A 25,074-nucleotide genomic window follows, 5' to 3' on the forward strand; every position below is an offset into this window, starting at 1 on the left:
TACTTGTACTCTTTTAAACGATTCACACTAAACGTAACGTACGATGGTAAATTTGAACCCCCTACTTTATAAATCGATTTAAGTGCTTATTACACTATGCGATATTCAGACTGTCTTAGTAAGACTGTCTTAAAATCTAATTAGCAAGCTCGCTATTACACTGTACTGAATACCGCACGCTAACTCATTTTTACTCATTTGCAAAGCGTACGTAGTCGGTGACGGATGTCGCCATGTGACTTAAGAAACTACCTTAGAGTAGGAGTTGCCGAGTTTGAATGACTAATATAATGTTATATTAGTAATTTATATTATTATATGTAATTTAATAGATACTCCATACATTCTATATGGCAATAAAAATGGCATGTCTCGGTACAAATCAAGAACAGAACCAGGCTGGCACACTTTAGTATGTTGTCATTAGAGAATCGCAGAAAATTTCTTTAAATTTATTGACACATCGTTTGCAGCTAAGATATTCTATAATAAGATTGATTGTCCGAACCTTCTTTCTAAATTTAAGATTCATGTTTGTTTTTACTAATGTATCAGTGTGTCGAGCGTTGGCTAACTTTATCTATAAAAAATAAAAAAACATTCCAAAGTACTTTTTTTTCTTGCAAACACGCCATGGTGCACGCGGCCACAGAAAACAAACATGTACGAACGTCTTTGCTCTTCGACTGCCGCGCGCTGACTGAATGGTTTAGCATGCTAAGTCTTATTACACTACATGATATTCAGCAAGTAAGCAAGTAAGCACCGCCGAACCCATTCGGTCGGTCTAATTAGAGAGGCTAACTGGCTAACTATTATTACATTAGGCTAAATCTTAGTAAGACTGTCTGAAAATCGCGTGGTGTAATAAGCTCTTTAATCTACGAGTGTTGCTGTTTAACGACATGAATCGGCATCGAATAATAATCGATTATCGAACTTTTTTCCTTCCATAGATACCTTATTTTCTATGACAAGTTGAACAGCCCTAGAAGGAATTCACCTGTCATGTCCATTCATGTCATTTTGTAACAAAAAATTAAATTCCTAAGTTTGTTGTGGAGGAGAGCGAGAGGGGAAGTTGTTATTTGTTAGTTGTTACTTGCACGCTAGATTCATACCGCAAGCAAGGTACTAGTTCGTAATAATTAATTATGTAGATTATCAATCCTATTGTTCACATTGTACCTACTGTGAAACATTATACGAAATAACTTTTTCTCATGGACGGGGAAGAAAGTTACTTGTGAAAGGTGTATAATAAATTGAATCGTCATCAATTTGGAATACATACTATGAGTTGAAAGAAAATATTATATTAATTAAAATTTATTAAATCTATTTTTTGTTATTATACGGTGAACTTTAAACTCTATGTCTGGATTTCAAACTCGTGATACGATGCCTAAGGTAGGGCATGTAACTGACCTCCGTGAGCAGTGGTTGGTGCGTGCTGATGGTGCATTGGCACATCGTCTTCAAGATCGTGAGATCTCATCGCATCTTTGTGAGAACAGGTATCGTAATCAGCAAATACGAGAAGACTTTCCTGTAGCACTCAGTGAACAACAAGATATTGAACATGAGGTGAAAATGCGCGAATTATCACGTCGCAGACAAGCCGAAATAGATGCTGAGATCGCGCGTGAGATGGCGGAGATTAATATTCGAAAACAAAGGCGTGAACGTCAAACTATAGGAATAACTCAACCAAGTTCTTCAAAAATTCCTCCAACTATTTCAGATATCAACCTTGATGAGCTTGGTCTGCCTCCCTCAGAACTTGAAGAAATGCGAAGACGTATTGAGCAAGAGGAATATGATGCCCGACTTGCCAGACAATTGAGCCATGAAGTGGATGGTCAAGAAGCCCTCCTTGCTGATATGAGATGTGCAGTGGAGGCTCAAGATGGTGAACTAGCTCGTTTGCTGCAAGAAAGGGAATACAAAAAATTACAAAGGGCAAAAGAAAAAGCTAGACAAAAAGCTTTGTTGAAAAAGCAGCAAAGACTAGCTCAAGATGTTCTTCCTGAACCCTCAGAAACTACACTGTGTGATGCTTACTGTAATCCAAGAGACATGATTCGTCAAAATGGCTTAAGACTTTGTAAATCTGTTGATTCTGACCTGAACTATGTTGAGCCATTTGAAAAAGAGTGTATACAGTCAAAAGCCAGTGCACTACAAACTCATGAGTTGTCTAAACAATACTATGCACAAGAAGCCGGGACTAGCTCAAATATTAATGTATCACAATCTCATTCAAGATCATTTGAGGCTAAAACTAATTCAAATACACCACTTCATCATAGGCACCCACCACCTCCACCATCCACAAGTAAGAAGCCAAGATTTCCTGACCCAGTAAGTATACGCCCAGCTTCTCACTATCCAACTGATAATATTGAATCTTATGATGTAAATACATCTATAGTGCACAGTGTAAGTGAAAATAACAACTTAAACAGTTCTTCATTTTCTTCTGATAATATACAACCACCTCGACTAGCTTATGATAAAGGTGACCCAACTAAAAGGCTGTCAGTCATATCTGATATTACTGCAGAAGGTCTTGCAAAGAAGAAGAGCAAGCAAGCTGATTTACACAAGAAACGTCGTGGTTGTAAAATTCAATAATTCTTTTTGTGCATTTCTATCATAATATGTAATTTTGCAGACCATTTTCATTTAATCTCATTGAATTGTTGATTTTGTATTGGATATTTATAGAAGCAAAGATTTTCCTGGTTTGGTTATAAGTTGTAACTTTCCTTTGATTATTATTTTTATAAAGATATTGCTTTAAAAAAACTCTGATATAGAAACAATTTATTTATATAATATGCTGTTGATTACATTCAGACATATTATAACCAAGTCTGGCATGTAAATTCAGTTGTTCTATTGTGTAAGTACCTGCAAACCAATGAGCCATTATAAGCCTTCAAGAATGTGCCTTAGCATAGTGTTTATAACACATATATATATATTTTTTTTAATTTAGAGACAGGTAAAAAAGGTATTTAGGGTAAAGGTAACACTCTAATCTATAATAGTAAGTAAAGGTTATGGAAAAGACATAATGGACCTTTTCACTCAATTTAATGTACATTCCAAATGTGTGATTTATTTCTAACAAAATCTTATACTTATAATGTTCCACAGTCTATTTTTGATTGAACATAATTTTTAAGTAGTAAGTCTTTAAGTACCATAAGTTAAAATAATTATATACACTGCTATAAGTGCTCAATTATAATATAATCTATTTAAATATAACTTCATTTAGATATTCAAATTAATGTGTGAATCTTTTAATTAGTATATGTAAAAGACTGATTGCTATATTCAATTACTCAATATTTTTGTCCAATCTCTTTTGAAATCTGAAATAATATAAAGTTTTATTTTAACAATGAAAAGTTAAGTTAACTAATAAGTTAAGTATTGTTTTATTTTTACCTGAGAAAGGTGCTTTAATTTTTATAATTTAATTTTTGTATCCATTTAAGCTCTCTCGAATTTATCTAACTGTAAGTTTATAAAGTATTTTTTTAAGAAATATAATAAGCTTTAAATGGCAATTTATGGCCTTAAATGTGCCTTACGAAACAGAACCAAACACTTATGTATTATGTGTTTTAAATACAGTATTTAAAACAAATGGTGTAATTTTAATTCTCAAATTTTATTGTTAAGTTGAATTAAGTTTAAACAGCCCATGGTATTCTTAAATATGAAAACAAGTAAATATTTTGTCATTATTATATAAATGTATAGGTCTCCTCAGAAACAAATTTTAAAAGAAAACTAAATTTGTTTAGTTAGACATAATTGTGAAATGTAACCCATCATAATTCACCTGTGTGTATTTTCATGTAATTATGTGGTACTGGTGTAAACAGAAGACAATATAGAATAATTATTAAAGATATTTGTAACTAACATTTAAGCACCCAACACGTATATTTTGTTTGCCCAGGTTAAGTCAACTCTGTTCCGTGCCTATTTCCAACTAGCAGTAGAACTATGCAAAAATGAATACTTTATATGATAAAAGTAAATTAATTATCCTATAATTTGATCAATTAACAAAACAAGTAAAATGCTTTGAATCTGGAAAATTTGTTTGGGAAATAAAAACCTTGCCAGGGCTGCTAGTTACTCTAATAATTTATTTGTGAAATAATCTTTTTTTTTGTAATGCGATGTTACAGAATAGTTGTTTGAAAGACTAATTTTGAAATCTGCATCAATACCATTAATGGTAGGTATCCTTACTCATACATCAAATTACTCTAAAATCAAAATTAGTTGGTACTAATAAATGAGGACTTTTGATGACCTTAATCTAAATGATGCCTTTCATAGTGTGTGTTGTTTATACCTTTATATGAATATGCTTTTAATTAATAAAACACATTAAATTACCAATAGACTATAATTTTATTATCCACTGCAAATAATTAATAATTACAAACAAATGATGTAAGAATGTGATAGCAGCTTTAGACCTAGGACTGAGCAATGATTATATGTATTATGTATGTATGCTTTCTTTATCATGCTTTTGCTTGAAATAGGAACATGGATGTGTAACAATGTTTTCTATAATCCATTAGAACATTTGGCTTCTACTAGTTCTTGCACATGATAAGAAATATTTCTTTACCATAGATGCCTCAAGCTACCACCAATTCTGCAGTCAACATTTAAGCTAAAGGTAACTGAAGAGTTAGTATTATACTAAATAAGTGAAAGTAACATACTATAATTCTCTACCAAGAATAGTCTGAACTTGTTAAAAATAGAAAAATCATGGATATATAAATTATTTTATGCTAACTACCCAAAGGTACATATTAGAAAGTAAGTGATGTTATTAATATTATTAAGTTTTACTTGATAGATTCTTTTTAAAACTTAAGCCTTTTTTTGTATACAATCCAATAAATATTTCAAAATAATTTCCTATCACTTTCAATCATTTCCTTATCTATGGTTTTGTATGCAACAAAGGTACAATATTTACTCTCAATAAGAGAAGGCCATTGAAATAAAGTCAATTTATTAATTTGTTTAGGATCTAAACATTATTTAATGTTATTTTGCCAAATTGGCAGCCTGTTTTTTTGCTTTTACAAGTTCTACTAATTCTTTGTATCTCTTCATACAATCTTTTTTACTCCTATTTGGTATGCAATCAGCTATTTTATCCCATCTGTCTCCAGTGCTGGCCGGAAAGGTCTTGATTGCTTGTTCCAATAATTCCTGTTCAGTCTTTGTCCATGACTTTTCTTCTTTTGGAGGTTTTACATCACCATTGACTTTTGGTGAGATTCCATTAACAACTTTAGAAGTATCATTCTTGGATATACTGTTATCATCTACAGTACTTGTTACTTTCTTTTTATCTTTTTCAAATTGATCAAATGCCTCTTCATTTGCTGCTTTTTTGAGACTACTTTTGGAAAAATCAGAACTTTGTAGATCTTTAGCTTTATTAAGAACTTCTTTAGCATTAAAACGTCTTTCATCAGTAAATGTGCCGTGTTGATTTAAAAAGTTTGCAACCACTTCCCATCTTTGATTTGTCCCTGCTGGAAATAAATTTACAGCCTTTATTAATAACTGTGTCATTTCTACAGACCACTCCACAGGGGCTTTTAGTGCTGTACTTTTCTTTGTTCTATGTTCTTCAACCTTTTTGTTTTCAAAAAGTGCATGGCGTTCAGCTTCAAGTTTATCTTCAGTGTCCTTCATTGTCTTAAGAAAGCTACTTCTACCATTTGTTTCTAATTCCCTAATAAAGTCCTGCAATTCCATTAATTTCATGAGTTCACAAATCTTTTCTACAGCAGCCATATGGGATACAGTTTCCTCATCATTTTGAGCATAGTAATTATTTGTTTTACATAGGTCTCGCAGAGACTTTTTTTCTTTCCTTAGATTTTTCTTCTGCATTTCTCTCTCTGCCCTTGCTGCTTCAATCTTGGCTCTCTCAGCTTCTTCAGCCTTTTGTTTAGCAAGCTGGGCTTCCTTGAGAAGCCTTTCTTCTTCTGCCTTCTTTGCTTGAACAGCATCCTGAACAAAGAATTGGTTTCATTAAAGTGTATGTATACATATATATGTGTATATAAATAATAAAATAAGTATCATAAAATATTGAATATTTAAATATTCATACAGGATATACATAAACTCTCATAAAGAGTGGGTAAGTCAGTACAGCATTTATAATATCAATATTATAATTACCTGTCTAGCTCTCTTAGCTGCTAATTTTTTGTCTTTATCTTCTTGTTTAAATTTCTGTATCCTAGGATCATTGGCATAGGCTAGATCCACTAGACTTCTAATTCTAGCCATTTCTTCTTTTTTTAGTTTTGCGCGAGCTACTTTATTCTGCTTTTCTATCCACCTCCTTTCCTCTCTGTCACTACCTTTTTCCTTTTCCTCTTCATCCATATAAGAAAACTCACGCCAAGAATCAAATTCATACCAGAAGGCATAAAACCTTTCCACAAATTCCCGTGAACTGTTTTCATCCCCTAGTAATGGTACATTCTTTTTTTCTGACCATCTTGCATTCATTTCAAAATACGTAGCAAATGTTTTAAAAAAGCCATCCCTCTTAACATCAGAAGCAGTGGGAACAGTATCGTCAAATGTTGGATCAACTGAGTCAAATGATCTTCTATTTTTAGGGGTGCCAAGAATTTCATACGCTTTTGTTATGCAAGTAAAGTAATCATCGTCGCTTCTTACTTCCTCTCCTTGAGCCTTACGTTTGTCAGGGTGGTGTTTTAAAACCTTTTGACGATATGCTCTCTTAATGTCATCGTCAGACGCTTTAAAACGGAGGTCTTTCATACCGAGAACAGCATAATGGTCTTGTTTTTTCCATTCTTTAGGGTCTAAACTACGCAAATATTCTACGTTGTCTTCAAATACCACCTCTTCAGTTTTATCGTTAGATGTCGATGCTTCTAAAAATGTATCTTCACCGTGGCATTTGATATTGTAATAACGTAAAAATGCGGCACCAGCACATTCTACTTTTCCTTTTGAAAATGGCCACGGTATCGCCACTTTTCGACAATTGTTGAAAGTCTCGCCTTCAGTCATTTTATATTTATTATACAAAAGAAATATGTTATACTGTTTAACATAACCTCACTATGCAAACCAAATCAGAAAAACTGCGAGTTAAAAAGTTGATAAGTTATAAATTTAATACTAAATTGCTAGACACAGTAATAGTACTATTTACCAAAAGTTCTAAAACATGCAGAAAAATTTAAATTAAAGCTTTTAATAATGTTTAAATTCCACAATTCAGTTTCCAATATCCTCACTCCACATGACAAACCGCAAAAGCTAACTGCCAGTTGCCACTTGCCAATGAAACAACTGCCAGTGTCAAATGCCAAATAAAAAGAAAGCAATTTTTGACAGTTTCAGTGTTCAGACTAATGAACAGTATACCACACACATTCAACACAGATATACACAGGGTTAATGACAGTGAATTCACACTGATAACCTAGTATGAACTATGAAGCTCAGACTGTAGACTGTAGAGTGCAGATAGATTACTTAAAGCCGGGTCCACATTTGTATCATGTTGACGTATCACGATCAGTCGTATCGTATCTACTATTTGTATCATAAATATGGACGCTCATTTTGTCCATGTCGTATATTTAAGGCGTATCTTGTAAAAAACACGGTCATACTTAGCATAAGCTGTATCATGTCAGTGTATCGGCTTTTGCTTTACAAATATACGCTCACTTTTCTTCCGATGTATCATTTCCTGATACGCGTGTCTTTCAGTGTACCTTTCCCTTCTCGTACGGTTCATTCATCTCTTCCTTCTCAAAAGGTTCAACCATGTCAGCAATTGCTCACAATTTGGCGGTGACTTGCCCCTATTATCATTAATAGTATTTCACAACTTGATAAGTTTTATAAAACTTTCGTTTTCCAGCTCATCTTGTTCCTTTTTCACTGCGACTAACAACTACTATACTTCGTTCAACAATGTTTATGAAATTGCATTCACATTCAAACTTGTTCGATACGACATGTATTCCCTTTGATGATCGCAAAAAAACCGACAATGTATGGTGCGCCGTGTATCAAGTATCGTATCGCGATACAGTATCAAAATACGTCCACACCACCGATCGTGATACGCGTATCGGATACGAGGTGTATCAAGATACGCGGTTAGTGCGGATCGGGCCGTATCAGACACGGCGTGTATCATTAACGAGTATCATTTTGCGTCCAAACTAGCGATCATGATACGCGCCGAAGCCACGCAACGGAGATACGATACACCGAAATGATACAAATGTGGACCCGGCTTTACATGTACAAAATACAAGTAATACAACAATTTGCATTAAATGATATATGTTAATAAACAAAAAAATTATAATTTTAGTTTCATTTACATTATGGAAAATAGTATGTTAACAAAATAAATAATGACCAAACAATATGTATTAATGATTATATTTATGTTATTATTTGAATTTAGTTTTTCTTAACTGTTCTTGTAATACATTTATTTTTGCTTTTTCTCATTTTCTTGTATTTAATTGAATGTAATAATTAGAGCGTGGGGTAATAGTTTTAGCCACAATTAAAGTTATTTACGTTTAGTTTATTGATTGACTTTGAAATAAGACAAAACCTTTGATGAATATAAGGTTTTAATAAGCTAAAATTAACAGTAAAATTTGCTTTGGCTACATTAGATACATTGACAAAGTCACTAGCAAAACATATTAACAATATTATCATTTTATGGTTGATAGTTTCAAGCAAGAAGTTTACATCATTCTCCCGCAATTATAACTGCCGTAGTAGCGTTCTCGTCGTGGTACTCAAAATCTATTTTAAAATATAATCTTTTAGAAATTCTGGTGTTTTACGGACGCGGCCAGATCTACGAAGTGTTGGTTCCAGCGGTGGCGATGAAGGTAATTCGATCTCTAGCTCTCTGCTATTATCAAGTACTGTCTCATAAGATGAAGGAATCTCCAAGTTTTGTTCTCCTGTTTCAGGAAGAGGTTCCGTCTCCAAGTTTTGGTCGTCTGTTTCAGGAAGTGGTTCTGCTATGATAATCAGTAGTGTGTTCATTATCTATTCGCAGATCTACCCCTTCTGAGCCCAGTGGTGCTGTTGTTTCTCGGCCATCTGGAAATCGAATGTATGAAAAATCAGGATTGCTATGTATCAATTCAACCTCTTCTACTAATGGCTGATATTTATTTGTACGATTAAATTTCTTCATCAAGACTTGTCCAGAATTTGTAAGCCACGATGGAACAGAAATGCTGTTAGTAGATCTTCGTGGGTGTCTAAACATTCTTTTATGTGGAGTGCAATTTATGGTATATGGGATATGTACAAAGTAATGATCGAATTGAATGTAAGGCTTGTGGTAATACTTGTTCCCAATTTTCTACCGAAAGATTCTTCGTTTTCAGTGTTAAAAGAATCGTTCTCCAAAGAGTAGAATTAAATTTTTCTACTTGACCGTTACCTTGAGGGTTATAAGCTGTAGTTCTACTCGTGGCAATACCTCGGACATGTAAAAATTCCTGTACTTTGGCAGAAAGAAATGCTGTTCCGCGATCTGAGTGAACGTAAGAAGGCATGCCAAATATCATAAACAAGTTGTTAAGGTGTTTAATCACTGTTTTCCAGTCGCCTTCTTTGAATCTTTTCATTCTTTATTTTACTTAATGCTTCATATTAAACATAAAAGAAACCGAACCTTGGTCAGTTACCAACTTAAAGTGTCTACCAATAAGGAAATGTCTCCATTTCTTCAATGATTCCTCAATTGCATACGCTTCTTTTCCAATGGCGGAATGGTTTTGTTCGCTTGAATTTAAAGTTCTTGAGAAGTTGTAAAGTAAAGTTGTTTTGAAGCTTTTCTTTTCTTATAATCCAATCGATTGTTCGTTGGAAGCTCGAAACACCATTTGTTACTCCAAAAGGAATACGCCTAAATTGGTACAAATTTCCCAGCGCTTCAAAAGCGGTAAATTTCCTTTCTTCGGGTAGTATAGGTACTTGATGGTACGCGCTTTTCAGGTCTATTAGGCTGAAAAATATATTCTTTGCCACTTTCGAAACTAAGTCTTCAATGTTTGGTAAAGGATACGCGTCGAGTTCTGTGTAACGATTAATTGTCTGGGAGTAATCAATCACAAGGCGTCTTTTATGAGTTTCGCTTTTTGTTATTAGTACTTGGGCCCTCCACGGTAATTTACTTTCTTCAATCACGCCCTCTTCTATAAGTTTTCTGATCTCCTCTTGAATAAATTCATTATCCTCTTTGCTATGCCTACGAGACTTAATAGCAATAAGTTTGCAGTTAGGCGATACATTTGCAAAAAGCGGTACAGCTGGTGCTGATGCTTCAGCTACGTTACCAACTTGTAGTGGATGTTTTGGCCCACCGAAAGAGAATTCTAGCGATGAATGTTCTTCGAGGACATCATGACCGATAATTATGTCAGCACAAAGATTTTTCACGATAAGAAAATTTACATCTTAATAATGATTTCCGATATTCAGGGTTTGTAAAGTTTGCCCTTCATCTTGTGAAGTAAAATTTAGAGAGGCCACAGAAATAGTCTGACTGCAGGGTTTTCTTTTTAACTCGCATAGTCTCGCAAAGCTGTCATTAATAAAACTAATGGAGCTGCCTGTGTCTTCTGCTCTTATTCCTCGAATATAAGCGGTTACAGTAGCTTTACGTAATGAAAAAGGTGACGCTGCTGTGATACAAGCGGAAAGATCACTACCTACTACCACAGAGTTTGTAGGTTTAGAAGAGCCTCTGCAAACTGTGGCAAAATGACCCTTCTTGTTACAGAGCTGGCAAGTCCTTTCAAATGCGGGGCAGTTCTTACGCAGATGTAAGAAGATCTTCATGATAGTTTCAAGCAAGAAGTTTACATCAGACTACGAGGATTATTATAAATTGTACACATAAGGAGTTCGTTTAAAAAAGGTTTCTGAAAAATTACCCCTTTTTTGGGAGGAAATCCTCCAAGATGGAATCGCTGATTAAAATCTGCATAGCAGTAGCAGTGTACCAACATTACACAATAATTATGATAAATCAGCTGATTCTTGTCACTCTAAACCACTTGTGACTTTATCAAAACAATTGTAAAACATGAACACAACATGCGATAAACACTTAGTGGTAATAACCGTATTTGAATGATACACTGTAACCGTTTGACAAAATGAACGACTTTGATGATTTATTTAAACCAATCGTACTTGTGACTGGATTTGGGCCATTTATAAACCATCCCATAAATGCAAGTTGGGAAGCAGTCAAACTTTTAAAGAAGGATGAAATCGAAAAGAAGCATAAAATCGAACTAGTTCAACTTGAACTTCCTGTGACATATGAAAATGTGGATGAGTTTGTCCCAGCTTTATGGGAGACACATGAACCTAAGGTATTATTATTTAAATTTACTAAAGTAGATTTTTTTGTAAATAAATGTTAAAATGGTTTCGTTTTTAACTTTTTATATAACTATTTTTTACACATTTAAGACCTTCTGTTTCTTATGCTTACTTAATTATTTAGCTCACAATCCATGTTGGTGTATCGAAAATAGCTAAAGACATAACATTAGAGAAACAAGCTCACCGTAAGGGCTACCAAAGACTAGACTACTTTGATAAATGTCCACCAAATAATACATGCAGTGCAGATGGGGCTATAAGAATTCAGACTAAACTTAATGTTGAGAAACTATGCTCGGACTTTAATGAAAACTCTGTAGATGGGTCTAAAGCTGTAGTATCATTAGATGCTGGGAGGTAAGCATATTGTTTTCTCAAACAATAACCTGATATAAACTACTTTAATGCTTAATAATGTAGAATGTTTTGTAATGATAAGACTATCTACTAAAGCTTTTTATAACTTGTCTTGTAATATTGGTATATAAGATAAGATATTCTGCTATTTCAATTGTTGATATTAATTCCTGCATATTATTAATGATAATACTGAAAAATAATGAATATTTGAAGTTATAATTTATTAACAGCTGCCATTGATTGCAGATAGAAGAGCAAATGTTTATAATAAAATTATCTACTTCTAATTTTCAGATATCTTTGCGAGTACATTTATTACACATCTCTTAGCATTGACAATACTCGCACATTGTTTGTACATGTTCCAGAATTATCCATTTATAGTTCTGAACAAACTGCACATGCTCTTGAACATATTTTAGACCTATGTTTACAACAGCTCCATATACCATTGGCCAAAGACAAAGAGGAGGTTAATGAAAGTATATAATATTTTCTTATTAAACTAAGTTACTAGCAGTATTAAATATTAAGCATATTCAAAAGAATCCTAATATAATTTTAATTAAAAAATATAGTTATAGGTTCATATAACCCTTGTGAGTCTATACTCGAAACAATATGCAACTAATATGTTCTTGATGCAACTGTAAATTATTAAATAGCCATTAGAAATTTTGCTATTTTTCTTAACCATTGACATTCCAACTATTGTTGAAAGAATTTGAAAATATAATGTTTGTTAGGTAGCTATGCTAATACTTCATTAAATATTGTCATGAAATGAATTTTTTATTTATCAGAAATACTCCAATTGAACTGAAAAAGTATTATTAGTATACATATATACTTTAATGCAGTGTAAATGCTGAACTGTACAAGTTTTCCTCAAGATCAAGTAGATATTTTATGCTTTTAAAAGACCAGTTTTAGCATATTTAAATTAAACAAGAAAATAATAACAATAGTTATTTATTTGTTTAATCTTCCTCCTCATCATTAGCAGCACCACCACCTTGTCCCTTGCGGAGGTTCTTCCTCTTGACACGTCCAGGTCTACCACCTCCAAATGGTGACTTAAGGGAGAAGTCAATGTGTTTTCCAGAGTCCAGACGGACAATGAATGATGGGATGTTTACAACTTGCTTGCGAACACTATAAAATTTTAAAGTGATGTTAATGAACAATTAATTTGTATACAATGCTTAAACCTAGGTCATCAACTACACATTTATAGTTAATTTTAAAAAGTATACATTACCTTTCCTCATCATGGCTCAAAATGAGCGTATTTCAAGACATTGATATCATACAAAGTGAGAATCAAGTGGTCTTTAAGAAAAATCAATATTTTCAAACCGGCTTCATCATTCAGCATCACCTGCATTTGATTTATTTATCAATGCCATTAAAATAAAAATTATATTGACATTCAAGTAATGTATGTTAATTAAATAAAAGACATAGGGACAAGAAACCCTAATACAGTAGAACCTTAACGCAAAAAACAACAAAAAATAGAAGCAAAAAAACAGTAGATTTCAACTTTTACAGTTCAAATTAATTAAAAATAATAATAAGTGACCTTACAACAAGCATGTGTTTAACATAAGTCATGAAATCGTTAAGTGATAACTATTCTTTAAAATTATTGAGCTGTAAAATAAAACATTACTATCTTCAAGCTACAGGGGTCCAATTTAATTATGCAACTATAATGCCACATTTAAATTCAGCCATAGTGAGCAGGACGAGTGTGTAAATGAGATACTTCATGGTTTATATATGCGGCATTAGGTCATTGAGATAGGTAATAGATGATCAAATTCTACAGGTACTCCTGTTAAGTTAAATAATCTATTTACTTATATTGAGCAACATACCGTATATGTCTCTGCCTAATGAGGATCCTGGCATGATGAATAGACTTAGCCAGTCCAGCTTTGAAAACTTGCGTTTGAAGACGACGTTCTAAGAAATCTTCAATTTTTAAACCCAAGACGTAATCAAGCTTCATTTGCTTCTCATCAAGCACTCCAATACGCACTAAACGACGAAGAAGCGCGTTACCTAAAAAAATACAGCTATTTAGTTTAGACAACATAAAACTTTTACAACATGTTTTCGTAAGATTGTCAGTAAATGTTGGGTCATCAATTCATATTATGACAAGAGGTTGCCATGTTCGTTCATCACGTAATTGTTTTATACACCGAGTAGTTTTAATAAATTACACATTTATTTACCTTCAAACAATCTCTTGGGATCTTTCTCTTCTAAGGTTAGAAGCTCACGGGCAGCCTTACGGATCCTAGCCAATGTGTACTTTACTCTCCATACCTCGCGCTTGTTCCTCAGACCATATTCACCGATGATCTTCAATTCCTGATCAAGACGCGCCTTCTCAAAAGGACGACGTGGGGTTACGTATGTCTTGGAAAAGACCGAGGGCACTCGATTGTTCACCATGATGGCGAGCTACATTAAAAACAAATCAATTACAATTCTATACATTTAATAGTCACAGTTAAATCTTGTGTAACGTGTTTGTTTGTCGCCACTAAACGTTGCAAAGAAATGAATTAAAAAGAGGTTATTTGGGCTGAAAGGATAGGACTTTCTTTGGGAATCTGTATTAATGGCACTAATATAGCCTCAAGACTTAGCGCGAAGTCCGGCCATTATCATGCTATGTAAGCTAGTAATGGGGCGGGGGAGGCATAGCAAGTAATCTATCGTAATCTTTGTCAATATGTAGCAATTAGCACTTATTTAAACAGAAAAAGCCTTAGTTATTTGTTTATTTAAACACTACTTAATTATTTTTAATAAATTTCACATTTTTATTGATGCACAATTGTAAACGTACCTTCGTTGGTTACGGCCCGCCGAAAAAGAGGTTAGGATAAACTCAAAACACAAGTGGCAGTCGCATAAATGGCCAACAAGGTGTCAACTGTCAAACAGTGTTGCCACTTGCCAGATAGACCATCTGGCAAGTGGCAACACTGCGTAATACCCCTAGGCTAGACTAATTTGATTTATCCCAAGAAATCCCTTAGGATGACCTCACCAGTTTCGAAAGACCATCTTGCGCCCATCATCAAGTACAGGACACCCGTGGCAAACTTCAAGTAGTATTAAGTATAATATAGATAATTGTCGTGCACCTAATATCGGGCCGACTTAATTCTCATATTTAGTTAAGTTATCAATTATAGTAAACATGTAATTACTGCTGGCCCTCACTTAATTAATATTTATAACTTGCGACTGGTTTTGACGAGAGAGCAATTAATAATAGAAGCTAGCTTCGAGCACGTAGCAATCGTAATAGACAGACATGACACGCGCTTCAATTTTGCGCGATTCACTAAAGGAGGAAATTGAGTGACTCAAAGAAGCTGTTCAATTCACAACAACAAGTTATAAGGAATTCAAATCATTAGTTGAAATAATCATTATTTGGAAACCCCGATTAGTATGACTTTAAATTGCTGGCTGTCAATGTACTCGTGATAAATAAATCAGCAATCAATGCAAAGAATATATTAGTAATTTTGAAAAAAATATATCTTCATATATATATTTATTTGTAATTTCGTAAACACAAAAGAAAATACACCTACAATACTACAAGAAAAATCGAGTATCGAGGTGCTGAAATCGTCACATAATTTTGCGTAATAGCTAATTTATTTGCGGTGCTCTTTAGGCCACTTTTTAGTAGCGATTGAGAACTGAATTTCAAAATGCCGCAACATCCTTATGCAATGTTAGATTGATGAATGAATGATGAATTTGTAAAGGATGTGGTCCACACAGCAATCCAACTGTTTTTAAAAGTTGTACTTATACCTTCTTTGACGTTACCGATGTAGCGTATCTTAGATACGCACTAAAATGTACATACTATATGGTGTAGTATTTTCTATACGATTTTGATGTATGTGGCAATATAAATACAGGACACTAAGAAAAGAAGAAAACAGACGTCACTCAGAATAGACTTATAAGACGAGTGAGCATGTATTTTTTCCTATGAGCCTTTCTATAAGAATATAAATTAATTACCGTTGTTTGTGAAGAAATATATCAATTTAACAAAGATAAAAATGGGTTGTGATTTATAAAAATATAGAACACCCATACCTTTGAACTTTATATTCATAAATCACTAGAACTAGGCTTTTTTCCTACAATGTGAAAGAAAGCTAGATAAATACCGATACCTATTTAAAAAGGGTGAAAGACTTATTTCTAATTTTAAACACATTTTCTAAGATTTTTAAGTCGCTTCTTTATGCCCAATACTCAAATGACATACTAAAGTTTTTATAGATACCTACAACTTAGCACAATTTCTGTGCCAAAAGATCTACTGATATTAATCTCTTTGAGTAAGTATGTGAAATTTGGTTAATTCAATGGAGAGAAAATTTGTCAGTGAAAGATTTTTCTAGTGCTTTCGTCAAAGTTGGTCATAACGTCTTATTTAAACAATTTGGTATCGGAGGGGGTTATTAAATGGCTTACGACGTTTACATCATATGTATTATGTGGTAGATAGAACTCAGTTTCTGGCAGTAGGTGGTATAAAATCGCGATCGTACAGTTCCACCCTACTGTTCCACTAGGTTCTCATTTTGGCCAGGCTCAGGCCAGGTTCAGGCCCATTTACTCTATTTGTAAATGATATATGTAGGTTCGTTTGTCAAACATAGTCGGTAATTATTATTTATATACTTAATATAAAACATTTTAAAGTGATTAATAGTATTCGAGAGGTGGATTTATTGCAAAGCAATGTTATGTCTTAATTATACAGAGGTGGTGCGATCATAACAAAATGGTTTTAAAAGCCACAAAATTTTCTCAATTTACTTTTAATAAAATAAACTACCAGTCTCCTCTAACTGTACTATGAACAGAATACTACTACTTCAGGTCTATGAGGTAAGGGATTTAGGAGTTATACTAGATATTTATTGATCCTTCATACCGCATTATAATGCCATAGTTATTAAAGCTCTAAAATGCTAGATTTCATAAGACGATCGACTAAATGTTTAAAATCGTAAGATCTTAAATAATATTATTCTATTCTCCTGCCCATAACATTTTGTAATATGTAAGTCTTGTCTGGGACCCTCCATCTGTCCATGTTGTTAGAATCGAACGAATTAACCGCCATTTCTCCAAATATCTATGCCGTAAGTAATAACACTAACCATAAATGCGAGAACGAAAAAAGAATCATTTTTTTAAAGAGATACTCTGTCCTTTTTACGTTCGAGCAGTGAGGATGATCCATTTTCTGACAGTCTCCATGTTTGCAGGCATAAAATGCTGCTGCCGATTTAAATTGCTAATTTTTATTTCTTAATCTAGTATATTGTCGTTTATTTTTATTGTATAATCCCTTCTCATTTCTAACTGTTGTTTCCCTAATCCCTTTAAATGTTGTGCACACTTGTGATTGATGCACATGCATGTATTGTGTTCTTTTTTTTTTCCCTTTCTTGGCCTGCACGGTTTGTGCGTCAGCCATGTATTGAGTTCTTGTATGTCACGGTCGTATGTTCTACCGTCGATATAAACATCATTAATCCCTCGAGCCGTGCTGTACTTATACCACGGTGGAACTTGTAAATAACACGATGTTTCATGTTTTCCATTTTATAAACGGAGTGACGCATGAAATATTAGAACGTGAAGAAGGATTCAAGGTTTTCGAAAAACAATTGCAAGAGTATATAGTTGTTTAAAATTTGAATTTGGAATTCCTAACCAAAGATATATTTGAGGTCAGAGTTGCCAGTACGAAAAAACTCCATTTTCATTTGTAAGGACTTATTTTAAATCGTGGACATCTGGAGTCGATAAAAATAAATTATGAGTAGTTTTTCTACATTTTTATACAAGAGTTATAACATGTAACAGCCAAAGACAATTATGTAAATTATTCAGGGTTTAGCCCGAGGCACTGATCCTATACCGCAAGTACCACGAGGAAGTTAATTGCTTTCGCGGTAGTGATTATCAACATGGTTTTTATTAATATTCGGAATTCTTGATAAAGAAAAAAAAACCAATACTATTATTATGTTTTTATTAGGTAAATAGTAGAATGACGGCTATAATAGTCATGGACACAACACGGCATAATATTTATATATTATGCTGTGTTGTCCCAAGATATTGATGGAATTATATTTTTGTGTATTTTTATACCTGGTTATGTAGGTTCTCATACAACAATTTATCTAATCTCATAAATAAATATTTATAATATAAAATTAGAGTCAATGTAAAAATATTTTTAAAAATTCAAGAATAATTTTACAAGTACACAAAAAATAAAAATTTATTTTAATAGTTTCCATAACAACAACATCATACAAATAAGATTTAAAACTTTTTATATTTCAAGAAACTCCTATACTTTTTGGGATTTAATCCGTAAGCCTTCAAACGTTCATCTGATAGCTTTGCTAGAGGATTTGTATTTTCATTCTTGTCATGAGACTTCCATTGTTTTTTGTTCTTATTCTTTTTTCTTGGGATATTGCTATTATCATGATTGGCTTTACGTTTTTGCGTATTTTTCGTTCTCGCGTTAGTACTTGCCTTATTAGATGCTTCCGTAACATCTTCTACTATGAAATTGTTATTTTTCATTTTCTTAATTTTATTCTTTGTATTAACATTATTATGATTATCATTTAGTTGGCTTTTATTCTCGTTTATTTCTCCACTGCTTGTTACACTTAAATTAATGATTTCATTATTGAAAACTTTTTTATGTTTTTTCTTACTTTTCTTGTCTGCATGTTTAGTTTCCTCAACTTTCGTTTTATCATCTATGGAAATCTCAATATGTTTTGAATTATCCTTCAAATTATCTATTGTGTTCTTCTTTTTCTTTTTAGATTGAACATGGTTGTTAGAATTTATTTCTTGACTAATTACATTATCTTCATTTCCTATATTTGACAGTTCATTAGTAAGAATATTACTTTCTTTTGTACTATCACGATTCTTTTTCTTTTTAGACTTTTTATCAGGTTCCACTATGTTAGTTGCTTCTGAATTTATTTCTTGATTTTCTAAAATAGTATTGTTTGTAGCAGTAGCATCTTCAGATTTACTTTTATTTTTCTTCTTCTTTTTCTTTTTCTTCAAAATGGTTTCTTCTACAGGTACTACTATTTCAGGCTCTCTGAAAAACATTTTTTTTGTTATATGTATGTGTTTTGATACAGTTTTCCATTTCAGATATGTAATAATTGCAATACTAAGTGGCTTTGCTTGGATTAATAAGATTAGATTATAGAAATTTTTATACATTTAAGCAGCAACAGTTGCTAATCTATACTAATATTATAAAGAGGAAAGGTTTGATTTTTTGTTTGTTTGTATGAATTGAATAGGCTCCGAAACTACTTGGCAGATTTGAAAAATTCTTTCACTGTTGGAAAGCTACATCATTCCTGAGTGACATAGGCTATATTTCATTTTCAAAAAAAATAGGCATCCTTACTAAAATTACGATAACATTAACATTTGTTTATTATTTGATACAATTCTAACAGATGGCGCTGAGTTAAAGGTAGTTTAGTTTAGGTCCGTGTCGTGGTACCAACGTTTCACATAAGTTCTCCTACGGTTTCCCTTGATTAATTTACTACTATGTAATATAACAAAAACCTTAGCCACAGCAACGCTTGGCCGAGTCTGCTATATTTTAATAAAACATATAATATCAATTGTGCTTCGAAGGGCAACAACGTTCACTAATATAAAAGCCATCTCAAGGTTGTATAACGCTCTGGTTAGAAGTATGTTGGAGTGTAACTCGTCTGCTTGGCCTCCGCATGAAGCTAAATACTGCCTTATGTTGGAGCACATACAGAATAAATTTGCACGACACCTCTATAACAGACTGTATGGCGTCTATCCTTACTATCCTTTAATGTACCCAACATTATTTATTTGCTGTCTTCAATACTATCAACATATTTGTATGTTCGCAGAGTGAATTCACAGTAGCAATATTGTGTATATTATGTGTCTAATTTTTATGTACATTATTATATTTTATTAAATGGTTTTCCAAGTTGTCTTATTGGCATAGGCTGTAAAGATAATATGTGTATTTCTGAAATAAATATATAAATAAAACTATTGAACTTACTCTGGTAGATCCTTAAACAGACTAGGTAGAATCTTCTTTTTTAGTCTTTCATCTGCTGCTTTTTGTCTGTATGTGTTTACTTCACTCTTCTCAATATTTTCTGGACGATATTTCACAAGTTTCTTTAGTGGCACCCACTGTGTCAATTCTTTGTCATCTGCTAGCAGTATCTAATAATCATTAAATAAGGCATTATTAATATAATGGGGAAAAATATTAATTATGACTCATAATATTCTACTTATAGAGATTATTTCATATGGATATTTTGAATTTTTTATGAAAAGTTCAATTATGTAAAAGTATTAATAAGGTTTTTAAAAAACATATAATGTCAGTAAGGCAATGTTGCCAGTTGGGCAGTTAGGTTGTCTAAGTAATACGTTTGATTGACTACAAGTATAAATAAGTTAGTATTAAGTGTATTTTACAACAATGTCTTTCATAAATGTTGCATACACTGCTATATTAAATAATTTACACTGAAAACTTGTGACATCTGAAACTTAGCGAATAACTCTGTTAGTATAAATACCTCTTCAATAGTGAGTCCAAAGTCATTTGGTACAACTTCTCTGTACTTGAATCTTGTCGGCAGATCCCCAATTACATCCTCACAGTCCATTTTATAGTATTCTTCCATATATTCCGCATAACTCTTTTCCACTTGTGGTGCGAACTAAAGACATTATACAACCCAAAAAAATAAAAAATATCACTTATTATATATGAATATGTCAAAGAAAAGAGAATATGTCAAACAAAATTACTTTTAATTTCATTTTCTTATAATTGGTTTTTAATTGTGTATGTTAGGTTAGTTGCATATACGATTTGTGATTATGTGTAAATATTGAACAACTACAATGTTATGTTTACCTGAAGTATTGTTTCTCATGTAAGTGGCATTTTTATCAGTTTTGAGAAAAATAAGTCTTTAAACCTAAGCCCAAAACAGTTAATTAAGCAGAACCATTAAACCTCGGCTAAACTCATTTACGCAAAGATTGTGAAATTGGTGTTTTCAACCCCCAGCCACCTCCGAAATAAGGCCGTAACATGACATCAAGATAATATTGTGTAGTAAATATTATTATTTTACTAATACTATTAGTATTTGATATAGGCGTCGATATAATTATAGAAACTTTTCTGATTTATGATAAACTCAGAATGTTAAATTATTTTATGACATTTTATACCTTTGGCTTTTCCTGTGCTAGTATTTCGGCCAGTTTTGATTTCCGTTTCCTATTTCTGCGCTTCTTGTTCTGATCTCTTTTCAATTCTTCTACAAGATTTTTCTTTGCTTCTTTTGGATCGTAATCAGCATCCATCTGAAAATCCACGTGACTGGTGTATAATAATAAATATTTTTAATTAGAATTAAAATGTAATTTCTTTTATAAGAAGAGAAAAATACATATGAAAGCCTAAAAGAGTTCGGTAAAGCCGCCCGTTACATTTAATTTTTTTATCATTATTATTTTTAGATATATTATTAGATCTATAGAGAATTAAATAATATTATTTATTCAACAAGTAATTTTGTCCTCAGCCCATGTTTATTGTTTACTTTAAATATATTCTAGAATACTTTAGTTTTTATATATAATGGTATGATTGATATAAAAAAAAATATATATAAATGAAATTTATTATTGTTAAAACTTACATTGAAATCTTCATCTTCACAATGAAGTTCATCTTCATCGTGCTTATTGTCTTGTTGCACATTATATTTTTCCCAATTTTCTGAAATAAATACGAGAATGAGTATTATATGGCCAAGTGTTGAGTAACTTTTTTTACTTTTTCAAGTATTGTCAAGCCTACAGCCACCTACCTAAACTAAAATGTATGTAATTTTTGACAGTCCCTAAAATAAACTACTGTTGTAGTAGTTTGTATATTTTTGTGGCCAAATTTTGGATTACTAGACTTGAGCCTTCTATTTCAATCTGTATAGTACAATGTCATCTTTATCATCAGTACATATATGATGAAATGAATACATAGTTTGACAGCTTGATTAAAATCATGTTCTAGTTTTTACTTACCAATCTCTAGCTCCTCATCAAGATCTGGAAACACTGGTTTCTCATCATCAGCTTCTCCGTAAAACTGTTCATCAAATATTGCTTTCATCCGTCTATCATGCTCAGCTGGATCAAAGTCTCCTTCTATATCTGCTTCCTGTGTATGAATTTCAATATAAAGTTCAGTTCCATAGCATTGGACACTATCAAGCATTTTTGGTTTATTATACATACACACAAAAATATAAATCTTTCTGATGGATGGATATACATATTTTTAAATTTCTTGCCTTTAACTTTCAAAATAAATTAAACAAACCTCAAAAGCTAGTTCTTCATTTCCTGTGACTTCCTTGATCTTGGCAATCTTCTCCTGAATCTCTTTCAATTTAAGAGCTTTCATTCGCCCAATCTCCTCCATCTTCTTTTTCTTTTCCTCTTCTTTCCTTTGCGCTATTTCTGCTCGTTTTCGAGATCTACGATCGTCTTTGGGACGAATGAAGTTCATAGTTCGGGGATAGCGTTTTAGCTGAAAAAATAGAAATTGAAAACAAAATTAGATCTTGTGACTTTCTTTTTAAAATTGTGTTTTTTTTAATTAGAACTAGGTTAAAATTCTATCGTAGACTAAGAAGTAAGTGCAAATCGGGCGTCAAAAAATATTTTATTAATTATCCCAGAATTATTCAAAAGACAAATAATTATATTAATATATTATTTAAGTATCATTAACTACCTCATATTATTTAGCAACTTTTCTAAATAAAAAGAAAAAAATATAAGTACAGAACTTCAGGCAAGCTTAATACATGAAATGTGGATGTATCTTATTTATATAACTAAGATAAATATCATTATATGAAATATTTTCTTACATATTCATCATCAGGCTCTTCAAATCTAAAGTTATATGCTCTCTCGAACTTGCCTTGCTCCTCAACTGTCTTTTCATCAGCCTCAAGATCTTCATCATCACGGATTTTCTGATCTGTTTCCTCTGCTTCTTCTGTTTCTAGATATCTGGAAGTTTATAAAAGCCAATTAAATATATTTGTCATCACTTTATAAAGTTGTCCATGTCTAAAAAACAATATATAAAAATTTCTTCATCAAGAAATATACAAATATCTATAAATACTGTGTAATATTAATTTGTACTAAGTGCTAACAAGCAACCTCTATATGACCTAAAAAGGGACATTAGGATATTTGCTTTCTTAATTGGTCCACATCGCTTATGGGTAAGAAAGGCATATAACCATAGTCTTATAAATTATTTAGTGTACCTCTTATTTAGGATGTAGTCTCTAAGAAAAGCTTCACCATCATTCAGTTTTGGATCAGACCACAAAGCTTTCAATGGTTCCAAATCCTTTTCAATTTCTTCATCAATGTGATCAGCTTTACCAGTTAAATATTTTTTCAATTTTTCGTCCTATAATTAATATTTAAATTTTATAGAAGCCTAATAAAAACTTGTTAATGACTATTACCAAAATGTGGAAGAATGGATTTTATAAATCTATTTTTCAAAATAATATATAATAATTTAAATCTATATATAAATAATATGATAGAATATTTTCTAAATGCTAATACATAACTTCATGAATAAATTTAGAAATTGCATATAATAAAAGTAATGTACAGTTAAACATTCGAAATTTGTCCCTAAAACAAAAAAATCTTCATATCCATTCAACATAAGATGTGTTTTGGTTGAGTCTCTCTCAAATCTTTTATAACTTTAAAGCTGAGGGTGTGACTCATACTAATCAATCAAGTTTAAATAAGATGTTTCAGATTTGAGGTACAGACAAGAAATATGAATGTAATGTGGTTAATAGAGCTTAAATTATAAAAAATACCTCAGTTTTAGTAGGATCCTCTATTACAGCTTTTTTCTCAATATTAAATATATTTGGATTATCATCATCATCTTCGTCACTGTCAGCAAAAGTCACTTTCTTCACATCTTCAGTTATTTCTGATAACAATATTAACATTTAAAATAAGTAAACTTAATTAAATATAAGAATTCAGTTTATTGGTCTGTACATAAATTATATATTATAGTGAAATTTCAAATCCTTTTGTTGCAGTATCCTTAATTAAACAGTGTTAAAAGTTTATTGCAGGAGTCCATTACAAATTTAACTTAAACTTAACTTCTTTAAATAAAACTTACCTTTTTCCTTTTCTACCTTTTCATTGAAGAATTTATAATTGGGATCATATACTCTAGGATCCTTAGTTTTTAATAAGGACAAGGTTTTAAGGAATTGTGTTTCAATTTCTTCTGAAATTTCTGGAGGCTCATCACTCTCATCCTCGCTGTCAGACCCAGATACATCTGAACTGGGTTTCTGACCATACTTCTGTTCCACTGTAAATTATAAGAAGTACAAGTACCTATGTAATTATTACTTTATTAATATACTTACCCTAATACTAATTATTAATAGTTGAAAAGATTTAACCAATATTGATATTTTATATAAAAATAACTGACTAGTGGTTAAGTCTGTTTTATATGAAATAAAAAAAAACTTAATTAGGCTTCTTCTATTGTGTTGTGTGATTCAGGTTATATATTAGAAAAATATAAAAATAAATAAAAGATCTGTAAAAAATGGGATATTAAATACATTTATGAAGTTCTTCCTTCTCCCGCCATCTATCATAATTCTTTGCATAGCTATTCTCTGTTTTCAAATCAGTCTCATCCTCTTCTGAATCTTCGTCAAATAATTTCTTTTTAGTCATACCTAGACCAGCTCAGAAAATTAATTTTAAAATAATTTGTTCCACACGTGTGTTGCTTATTTTCAATGCACAGATTATGTTAATTTTTTAAAACATTTATTACTTAGCACAAACCGCAGACGCAGTCATGTGCTATAAAAATCTAACATCTATACATTTTACTGCTGACATTTGACAGATGATAGTTCTCAA

General features: G+C 32.0%; 5 protein-coding genes across 6 annotated transcripts; 2 read left to right on the forward strand and 3 right to left on the reverse strand.

Annotated features, from left to right (window-relative positions):
- Positions 1–1,001: 1,001 nt before the first annotated feature.
- LOC111001052 lies at positions 1,002–4,436 on the forward strand. The gene has a single exon (XM_022270754.2). The coding sequence runs from the start codon at positions 1,375–1,377 to the stop codon at positions 2,635–2,637; it is 1,263 nt and encodes a 420-aa protein (XP_022126446.2). The 5' UTR covers positions 1,002–1,374; the 3' UTR covers positions 2,638–4,436.
- Positions 4,437–5,051: 615 nt separating this feature from the next.
- Positions 5,052–7,390, reverse strand: LOC111001051 (dnaJ homolog subfamily C member 2). Its single transcript, XM_022270753.2, has 2 exons — positions 6,259–7,390; positions 5,052–6,084 (listed from the first exon to the last, which is right to left on the reverse strand). Exons 1-2 carry the CDS (start codon positions 7,126–7,128, stop codon positions 5,104–5,106), a joined length of 1,851 nt encoding a protein of 616 aa, XP_022126445.2. The 5' UTR covers positions 7,129–7,390; the 3' UTR covers positions 5,052–5,103.
- A 3,560-nt stretch (positions 7,391–10,950) lies between these two features.
- Positions 10,951–12,664, forward strand: LOC110995512 (pyroglutamyl-peptidase 1). The gene is made up of 3 exons (XM_022262714.2): positions 10,951–11,507; positions 11,642–11,877; positions 12,175–12,664. Exons 1-3 carry the CDS (start codon positions 11,286–11,288, stop codon positions 12,368–12,370), a joined length of 654 nt encoding a protein of 217 aa, XP_022118406.2. The 5' UTR covers positions 10,951–11,285; the 3' UTR covers positions 12,371–12,664.
- A 172-nt stretch (positions 12,665–12,836) lies between these two features.
- On the reverse strand, positions 12,837–14,883 carry LOC110995513 (40S ribosomal protein S9). 2 transcript variants are annotated; one of them, XM_022262715.2, is made up of 4 exons: positions 14,750–14,883; positions 14,127–14,358; positions 13,764–13,950; positions 12,837–13,035 (listed from the first exon to the last, which is right to left on the reverse strand). In XM_022262715.2, exons 2-4 carry the CDS (start codon positions 14,347–14,349, stop codon positions 12,861–12,863), a joined length of 585 nt encoding a protein of 194 aa, XP_022118407.1. In that variant the 5' UTR covers positions 14,350–14,358; positions 14,750–14,883; the 3' UTR covers positions 12,837–12,860. The 2 variants fall into 2 exon arrangements, with proteins under 2 accessions (XP_022118407.1, XP_045486695.1); XM_045630739.1 differs by having other exon boundaries at positions 12,993–13,261.
- A 3,346-nt stretch (positions 14,884–18,229) lies between these two features.
- LOC110995528 (protein KRI1 homolog) lies at positions 18,230–24,969 on the reverse strand. The gene is made up of 12 exons (XM_022262732.2): positions 24,765–24,969; positions 24,305–24,502; positions 23,985–24,103; positions 23,403–23,551; positions 22,992–23,136; positions 22,436–22,645; positions 22,138–22,273; positions 21,753–21,832; positions 21,280–21,414; positions 20,613–20,756; positions 20,078–20,247; positions 18,230–19,102 (listed from the first exon to the last, which is right to left on the reverse strand). Exons 1-12 carry the CDS (start codon positions 24,880–24,882, stop codon positions 18,292–18,294), a joined length of 2,415 nt encoding a protein of 804 aa, XP_022118424.2. The 5' UTR covers positions 24,883–24,969; the 3' UTR covers positions 18,230–18,291.
- Positions 24,970–25,074: the final 105 nt, after the last annotated feature.

This window comes from Pieris rapae, chromosome 13, assembly GCF_905147795.1.
Source record: "Pieris rapae chromosome 13, ilPieRapa1.1, whole genome shotgun sequence".
In the NCBI taxonomy this organism is placed as follows: Eukaryota; Metazoa; Arthropoda; class Insecta; order Lepidoptera; family Pieridae; genus Pieris; species Pieris rapae.